This window comes from Haliotis cracherodii, unplaced genomic scaffold (genome assembly GCF_022045235.1).
Source record: "Haliotis cracherodii isolate W230 unplaced genomic scaffold, xgHalCrac1.p SCAF_18, whole genome shotgun sequence".
Classification (NCBI taxonomy): domain Eukaryota; kingdom Metazoa; phylum Mollusca; class Gastropoda; order Lepetellida; family Haliotidae; genus Haliotis; species Haliotis cracherodii.
This window is the reverse complement of record NW_027266273.1, coordinates 12,032,110-12,042,057: the sequence shown is the minus strand read 5'-3', so window position 1 is coordinate 12,042,057 and position 9,948 is coordinate 12,032,110. Positions and strand designations below refer to the sequence as shown.

General features: G+C 41.6%; 1 protein-coding gene across 1 annotated transcript in view; it reads right to left on the bottom strand.

The window, feature by feature from the left end:
• Nucleotides 1-5,787: 5,787 nt before the first annotated feature.
• LOC139465775 (uncharacterized protein KIAA2012 homolog) overlaps nt 5,788-9,948 on the bottom strand; it is a 73,479-nt gene continuing 69,318 nt past the window's right edge. The window contains exons 25-28 of the mRNA XM_071247670.1: nt 9,646-9,848; nt 9,228-9,400; nt 7,612-7,762; nt 5,788-6,856 (exon numbers count right to left, since the gene is read on the bottom strand). Of these exons, the coding sequence (XP_071103771.1) occupies nt 6,610-6,856; nt 7,612-7,762; nt 9,228-9,400; nt 9,646-9,848 (774 nt within the window). The 3' untranslated portion in view covers nt 5,788-6,609. The remainder of the gene's footprint in view (nt 6,857-7,611; nt 7,763-9,227; nt 9,401-9,645; nt 9,849-9,948) is intronic.

Sequence of the window (9,948 nt, the reverse complement as noted above, 5' to 3'; positions counted from 1 at the left end):
ATAAAGTATTTCATGTTGAACATTGTAGTCAGCATGTGTTGAGAATTAGGCCAGAACTTAGCACAATGTGCTGTGATTTTGGGTATGACAATGATGTTTGTTTGTTTCTTTCTTGTTTAACGCCGCACTCAGCAATATTCCAGCTATATGACGGCAGTCTGTAAATAATCGAGTCTGGTCCAGACAATCCAGTGATTGATATCATGAGCAACAATCCACACATTTGGGATCGATGACATGCATCAACCAGGTCAGTGAGCCTGACCACCCGATCCTGTTAGTTGCCTCTTACGACAAGCATAGTCGCCTTTTGCGGCAAGTATAGGTTGCTGAAGACCTCATTTATGTGGGAGGTGTACCGCATTTATGTGGGAGGTGTACCGCAAATTCAGGTGCCTTAGATGACTTGTCCCCCTTGACAGTTAGGAAGATACTTTTTTGTTGTCATGAAACCAGCCAATGTGATTCCACCACATTCTCAAGTCTCAAAGACTTTTCATGGTGGATGAGTGACAGTGCTGTCAAATAAACGAACAGGAAATGAAAGTTTAATAATTATGAAAAATTTATTCCATTCCTTTTATAGTTCATAGTCACACTGAAACATGAACACTAGATGATTTATGTAAAATTGAGACTTTATAGTCAAACATAAAGAGATAAGAAATATTTCTATTTGATTTTCTGAACATAATATTTTTTATGACTATTTTATTCACTAGTCAAGCAGTATAAAATATATAGTCAAACTTATAAAAAAAAAAAAAACTTAAATAAACTGAAAATTTACAAATGTCAGTATTTCACAAAAGACATTCAGTTCTAATTTTCCCTCTTTTATATACTACTTAAAAACGGCAAGGACAAACCAATTCTGCCATATAACTGTCGTTAATCTGTCATGCCATGGCAGATGAACAATAGTAAGATGAAAGAATTGGGTGGTCCTCAACATTGTTTAGCAGCATATGATCAACAAATATGTAACTATCATGTTTACCGGTTATCACAAATAAACTATCTGGATTAACAAATTATACAAACTGTCACATAGTTGTTTCAGATGAGTTGATTTTACCTGTGAAAATATGAATATATTTACATATGAGACAATGATTAGTTTCTGAACACATGTATGGAAACGAATTATTATATAAACAAACAATATCAAATATATCACTGGTATAAAACTGACATTCAATACTTTCATATATATCACAGAGAGACATCAGCACAGTATGGGATATAGGTTATATCACATAGGTATTGATATTTATAACCATCTATGTACAAAGGAGACGTACAACTTTCAACAGAACTAAACTGAGCAAAAAAAGAGTATCTTTGTCGGATACCGATAATACTTCAATATGATATATAACATATATATATCTTCATCTTCAATGATATAAGTATATCATCTGTGTTGAGAATGTTTAACAATATTATCAAAGCTATCTAAATGTGTTTAGAAGATGTAATTGAGCAGAATGACTTCAATGCAATGAGAATAAAATACTTTTGAACTAAAAGAATAAATATTAATATGAAATATAAAGTGAAAATGTATATATTTAACGTTTAATAATACTGAATAATGTAAAATTGTATTATTACAAATATATAGGACTGTTGAGCAGGTCTCTAATCTGTGACAGGTTTTCTATTTCCTGGATGAAATGTCCAATCCCCTGACACATGAGTGAGTGAGTGAGTTTGGTTTAACGCCGCCTTTAACAGTATTACAGTTATATCGCGGCGTGTTTGTTAAATGTGGGAGGAAAGCCCGAAGTGATGCAAGTCTCAGATGGTTACGGCTTCGGTGAAACCCACGAGCACGGGTATGGTGCTGACAAACCTAGAAACATAATCGGGGCGAACCGGAACTTGAACCCACAATCATAGGTTTCTGGCGTGCCAATGGGACACAACTCTGCACAGCGAATCACGGCACCTGGGCTGGACTGGGCCACCCGTGCCCCCCCTGACACATGAAGCCCAACTCATGTCCATTATTTGATGTGATGTCATTTCACAGCCCTGAGGGATTCCAGATATGAACAGATCCCCAGTATGCTTGTTGATAGAAAGGGTTGACAGAGGAGGACGATGTGGTCAGGTTCAGTGACTGTCTTTTTGCCCTTTAAGTTGAACATCATTCAAGCTTTCAGTCACTGGATGCCTGGTCCAGATTCGATCATGCACAGGCTGATGTGAAAGAATATTGCTGATGCATCAATACGCAATCTCACTCACTCATTCATTTAAGGATGTTTTCTGCTTTATTGTTGTGGTTCTGGCTAGGTTCGTAGGTATTGCCTTTAGTGTGGATCGTTGCTCATGGTTTTAGCCACTGGTTTCCCTCATCCAGACTCCATCATATACAAGCGGATGTGAAAGTTGGAATAGTGCTGAATAATAAGCATTATTCACTCATTCATTCATTTATGGATGCTGAGGATGATGTTATATTCGTGTGGTTCTGTCCTTTTCTGAGCTCAAGGTCATTTTAACTTCAAGGTCAGGAAGGTGATCTTCATCATACGCCATTGTCATTCATCGTGTGGACATTCCATAGTAAGACACCTTCATGTTGACTGTGCCTTAGGCCAAGTCACTTTGAGTCACAAAATCCTTGTTCCGCCTCTGCCTAAGATCTTAACCTTCACGATCCTGAGTCCCCGACCTTAGTCTTATATAAATCCTATCTTTTCTGTTAGCTACTGGACAATTCCTGTGTGTCACCTCATCTTTCATTATTGCCCATTACGATACTGACAACACAAATTGCTATCATGATCGTTGATTAATTGATGTATCATGCTGACTATAAAACGATGTACAGGACTAAAGTAACAAATCCAATAAACAAACTATACATGTGTAAATAGAAGTTGTGACAATATATTCCAACATATAATATTACTGACCATGTCTAGAAACTCAACAATCGCCATTTCTACCACTCTAATGCATGCACATAACCTTAAGACGGCATGTCATGACAACCTATTTCAGTATAAATTGATTCTTCATTTTTATTATAGGGGGCGGTGGGGTAGCCTTGTGTTTAAAGCGTTGGCTCATCACGTCGAAGGCCTGGGTTCGATTCCTCACATGGGTACAATGTGTGAAGCCCATTTTCCGGTGTCCCCTGCCGTGATATTGCTCGATTATTGCTAAAAGCGGCATAAAACCATACTCACTCACTCACTCTTCATTGTCAGACATACAAGAATATAAGTACTACTCAAAAAACATTCAGGACCACCCGTCATGACAGATCAACTGAGAGAATCGGGTGATCCTTATCTGTTCTTGAGTAGTATATTTTGTACATGATGAAACATAAAACGCAGCAGTATTTTCCCATTACAATATTCAATACAAAACCATGATTTAGGTTAATCAGCCGTGAAAGACTCGATTGTTAACGTTTCATAAAACACACAATGAAAGTAGCAAAAAACATTAGGTAAATGTTTCTGAAATCGGATTGAAATATATTCCATTCCTGCAATGATAATTAAAATCATCAAGATATATGTCACATATAGTTACGACTACCATCACACTGAGACAAAATGATAACATGAAATTGTCAAAATAAATTCTTGGATATTTTTGAGACAGTCAACAACCTTTAAAAGAAAAACAAGATTAGGCATCAAATAAGAGGCCATTAAGCAACATTTACAACAAAAAAAGTTTTTACAAAAACAACAACATTTACAAAAATACAAACAACAACCATTCTAATAAAAAATAACCTGATTCTAACAAATGCACTTTTATGCAAACAAATCACTTAGATATGTCAACAAGTATGTGTATGTCACAGTCAATAAAAACATTATCTCAATGGAAATGGAAACAGTACACAAACAATCTTACCTCAAACAAAGTTAATTTGCTGATATAGCCAACAGGTTACGTACCGGTATCTAAATTATAGGATAACTTTAATCTCTAGTTTTAATCTGAGTTGGCTCATCCTTAACTCAAACCGATAACCTTTTTATTATAATTTGCAATTTATTGCAATAACGTAACATAGAGCTTTATAATTTTTAGGCTCGTTCCCATGCATAATATGGTTAAAGAGGACACTTTTAACTGTTCATAGCAATGAAAAGTCACAATTTGCATACTTTCATAGCCTCTTGAACTCACTGTTCTGAGTATTCTGTAATTACCCTATATCCTCACAAACCATACTTCACTTGTAGATGATGGTGAATAGATTCACCGTTATTAATGGATCGCCCAAATAATCATTCGTCAATCGTGCAAACTATGTGTATAAAGTGTTGTTAAAAGAATACACACATTTTTCATTGGTAGACAGTCACTTTGTTGCCACTGCCCTCATCAACTGGGAATGTATAATACTGTGTTCTTCATTCAACTCTCAGGGGTGGTGGGGGTGGTGGGGGTGGTGGGGGTAGACGCGTGGTTAAAGCATTCACTCGTCACGCTGAAGACCTGCGTTTGGTTCTCCGCATGGGTACAATGTGTGAAGCCCATTTCTGGTGTCCCCTGCCATGATATTGCTGGAATATTGCTAAAAGCGGCGTAAAACACAACCCGGTCATTAACTTCTTCATCTCTCTGGCATCATCTCAGTGCAGGCCCTGCAGCATTGTGGTTTTTTTAAACTTTGGTCACACTCTTAGTCTGTGACACACAATTTTAACAGTCAAATATAGGAATGGAAGTCCAGCATCAATATCACATTAATGAAACATTTAAATTTGATTAAACTTTTACAGCAGCCATTATCTTAAGTAATTTTCCCTTGCATTCTCCTTACAAGGTTGTTGTGGAAGGATACGATTTGATTTGCATTCCAAAGAACTATTTCTTTGATAGCATGGAACATACACGAGGGTTTTGGGGTGGACGCAGGGTACACACAGAGACGAAGTGCTGCCAGGCATCAAACAGTCACAAATCTTCAAACATATACTGTAATTCCTCTGTTAGATGCCGGCCTCTACACACAGAGACGAAGTTCTGCCTGGCATCAAACAGTTGATCACAGTCACAAATCTTCAAACATATACCATATTTCCTCTATAAGATGCCAGGCCTCTAATACCTACGAGGGCCAACATATCGGAGTTCATAAAAATCATATGTGCCCTAGGGTGATATCACGTCACTCATGCCTAAATTCCGGTATTTCCCAAGCCAGAGCAAGGGAAATACTGGAATTTAGACACTTGTGTCGTAAACAAGACATGACCACTCATATAATATCCTCTATATACTGTGATATGTCAGTGATATAATGACAATTTCCTGCAAAAGTACACTTTGTATGAGTGTAGAAATTGGCATGTGGTAAGGAAGTGAGTTGCCACTGCGCTAGCACTACACGGAATAGACACCAGGGCCCACTTGCACAAAGCGATCTTAGCGCTAAGATGATTGTAACTCCCATACTTTAACATAGGCTTACAATAGTCTTAGTGCTAAGATGATTGTAACTCCCATACTTTAACATAGCCTTACAATAGTCGTAGTGCTAAGATGATTGTAACTCCATACTTTAACATAGGCTTACTACAGTCGTAGCGCTAAGATGATTGTAACTCCCATACTTTAACATAGGCTTACAGCAGTCGTAGCGCTAAGATGATCGTAACTCCCATACTTTAACATAGGCTTACAATAGTCGTAGCGCTAAGATGATTGTAACTCTATACTTTAACATAGGCTTACTACAGTCGTAGCGCTAAGATGATTGTAACTCCCATACTTTAACATAGGCTTACAGCAGTCGTAGCGCTAAGATGATCGTAACTCCCATACTTTAACATAGGCTTACAATAGTCGTAGCGCTAAGATGATTGTAACTCCATACTTTAACATAGGCTTACTACAGTCGTAGCGCTAAGATGATTGTAACTCCCATACTTTAACATAGGCTTACAATAGTCGTAGCGCTAAGATGATTGTAACTCCATACTTTAACATAGGCTTACTACAGTCGTAGCGCTAAGATGATCGTAACTCCCATACTTTAACATAGGCTTACAATAGTCGTAGCGCTAAGATGATTGTAACTCCCATACTTTAACATAGGCTTACAATAGTCGTAGCGCTAAGATGATTGTAACTCCCATACTTTAACATAGGCTTACAACAGTCGTAGCGCTAAGATGATTGTAACTCCCTTACTTAACAAAGGCTTACAATAGTTGTAGTGGTAAGATCACTTTGTGCAAGTGGGCCCTGGCCTCTTACAGAAGCCAGGTCAACGGCTCGCTCAAAATTAATGGCCACACAGGCAACTAATAGAGGAAATATGGTATCTGAAAACAATATCTCTTCATGATTCATGCAGACACTTCACATGTAGAATTATTTCCATGTTAAATGAAGTCTATATACAAAGTCATGGTACATGAATTAAGACACTTTCCTTGCCTCGTCACGACAACAACTGCCTTGCTGTGTTGTAGCTGCCATGATGAATGGCTTGCCCCGAGATGACAGTCATTTTTCTCATGTGTTTAAGAAATACAAATTTGTTAATCTTTCTTTCAAATATCTGAAAGAACGGCTAAATCCTACAGGACCTGTGATGGCCCATGCTGTGTGTTAAAACTGAGCAAGTTTCTGAAGGTCGAACTCTGGGATGTCGAGCCCAAGCCATTGCAGCAGTTCAAAATAGGAGAAGACGAACATCTTGGTGATGTCCTGAGTGTGGTTCAACCCATGAGACTCAAGCTGAAGGTCACGGTTAAACTTGAGCCTCGCTTCCAGCTCTGCCTGGCGACGCGCCATCTCCTCAGCCAATCGTTTTGCTTCTTCTAGCGCTCGCTGTGCCTCTTCTTCTCGTCGTTTCCTGGAGGAAGAGGTTGAAATTGAAATCCAATTGATCAATTAACAGAATAAGAAAATGTCAATAAATTGTCACCTGAAACAAACAAGAATTTGACCAAAGTACTGCCTAACTCTGAGTCATGTCCCTTAGAACAGTACCTCAAGAGTGAGTGAGTGAGTGAGTGAGTGAGTGAGTGAGTGAGTGAGTGAGTGAGTGAGTGAGTGAGTTGGGTTTAATGCCGCTTTAAACAGTATTCCAGTCTTATCGCGGCATGTCAGCTTAATGTGGGAGGAAAGCCCGAAGTGATACAGGTCTCAGGCGTTTACCACTTCAGTGAAACCCACGAGCACGGGTATGGTGCTGAAAAACCTAGAAACATAACTGAGTCAAAAACATTATGGTCCTCTCCAGCTCATAAACTGCTGTACTCTTGACAGGTAAACTGAGATAAAATATACTGTTTCAAAACAACCATGCATTTATTCATTTTTTAACTGAAAATGAAGCTGAAAATGCATCATTTGTACTATGAACTACGATTCATCTCCAAGAAATCTGTGGCACCTGGAGACTCTTATCCCTTCCAAATGTTTAAGTGGTTTAATGCTAAAGAGTGTGTGAGTGAGTGAGTTGGTTTAATGCTGCTTTGAAAAATATTCCAGTTTTATCGCGTCATGTCAGCTTTGTGTGGGAGGAAAGCTGAAGCGACCCATGCCCCCAAACGTCCCAGAAGGATAATAATCTTATTGGTTACTGAGCAGTGTTTGATGACTTACTTTTCCTCTTCTTCCCTCTGTCGTCTATGTTCTTCCTCCTCTTGTTTCTTGCGTTCATATGCAAGACGTTCCTGTTCCGCCATCTGCGATAACATCTCTTCCTCTTCTCGTCGACGTTCCTCTTCCTCTCTCTGCTTCTCCAGCATGGCCTCTGTAGGACAGGAACAGACGATGACAAGTGTCAGACGATGTTACACATTCTCACATTATCAATCAACCTATCACCCATCAGCTCCTCACCTTCTCCTGACCTATCTTCATCTACCCACACTTCACCTCTCCTCCCCAGATCACCTCACCCATACCTCCCACCATCCCCTCACCTCTCCTCCTAGATCACCTCACCCATACCTCCCACCATCCCCTCACCTCTCCTCCTAGATCACCTCACCCATACTTCCCACCATCCCCTCACCTCTCCTCCTAGATCACCTCACCCATACTTCCCACCATCCCCTCACCTCTCCTCCTAGATCACCTCACCCATACTTCCCACCATCCCCTCACCTCTCCTCCTAGATCACCTCACCCATACTTTCCACCACCCCTCACCTCTCCTCCTAGATCACCTCACCCATACCTCCCACCATCCCCTCACCTCTCCTCCTAGATCACCTCACCCATACTTCCCACCATCCCCTCACCTTTCCTCCTAGATCACCTCACCCATACTTCCCACCATCCCCTCACCTCTCCTCCTAGATCACCTCACCCATACTTCCCACCATCCCCTCACCTCTCCTCCTAGATCACCTCACCCATACTTCCCACCATCCCCTCACCTCTCCTCCTAGATCACCTCACCCATACTTCCCACCATCCCCTCACCTCTCCTCCTAGATCACCTCACCCATACCTCCCACCATCCCCTCACCTCTCCTCCTAGATCACCTCACCCATACTTCCCACCATCCCCTCACCTCTCCTCCTAAATCACCTCACCCATACTTCCCACCATCCCCTCACCTCTCCTCCTAGATCACCTCACCCATACTTCCCACCATCCCCTCACCTCTCCTCCTAGATCACCTCACCCATACTTTCCACCACCCCTCACCTCTCCTCCTAGATCACCTCACCCATACTTCCCACCATCCCCTCACCTTTCCTCCTAGATCACCTCACCCATACTTCCCACCATCCCCTCACCTTTCCTCCTAGATCACCTCACCCATACTTTCCACCACCCCTCACCTCTCCTCCTAGATCACCTCACCCATACTTCCCACCATCCCCTCACCATCCTCCCACATCACCTCACCCATCCTCCCCACCACCACCTCACCATCCTCCCACATCACCTCACCCATCCTCCCCACCACCACCTCACCATCCTCCCACATCACCTCACCCATCCTCCCCACCATCACCTCACCCATCCTCCCCACCTCACCCACCCTCCCCACCATCCTCCCACATCACCTTACCCATCCTCACACCATCATCTCCTCACTCACCCTCACCATTCTCCACACCATCACCTCACCCTACTTCACCCATCCTCCCCACAACCATCCTCACCACCATCACCTCACCAATCCTCACCACCATCTCCACACCCATCTTCCCCCATCACCTCACCCATCCTCACACCATCGTCCTCACTGTCTCCTCACCTATCCTCCTCTGTTCCTCCTCAGCCTGTTTCTTCTTCATCTCCTCCAGCTTCCTCTGGTATTCTTCCTTTGCTCTCTTCTCTCTCTCCTGCTCCAACTGCTTTCTCCTCTCCCGTTCAATGGCTGCCTGTTCCTCCTTCTTTCTTTCCTCCTCCTGTTGAAGCTTGCGCAGTCTGTCAAGAAAGTGACCGTTACTTGTGGCAAGGGGCACAGCAAAAGTATCCCAATAACGTATGACATTAAATATCACTTGTATCCCCAGATGCTGGATATATACCATCATATTCATTCAAAGTATCTGCTAATTTTTAAAAATGATCAAACTCTCATTCAAAATTGAAGCCTCCAACCACCCATCAAACTTCATCTCAATGTCTTAACCTTTCCTGATCACATCGTAACTTATCCCATATCATACCTCCTCTCTTCATCTCTCCTCTTCCTCTCTTCCTCCATTTCATTCTTGAGCTGTTCTTGCCTTTCGGCCTCTTCTCTTTGCCGCTTGACCTCTTCCTCCTTCTCCTTCCTTCTCCGCTCCACTTCCTCTCGCTTCTTGGCAGCAGCAGCATTCCTCTTGGCCTGCCGTGCCGCTTTGTTGGATATCTGCTTGCTGTTTTCTTCCTGTAACACCAGATGTGTATGACATGGTAGTGTATGACATGGTAGTGTATGACATGGTAGTGTATGACATGGTAATGTATGACATGATAGTGTGTGACAT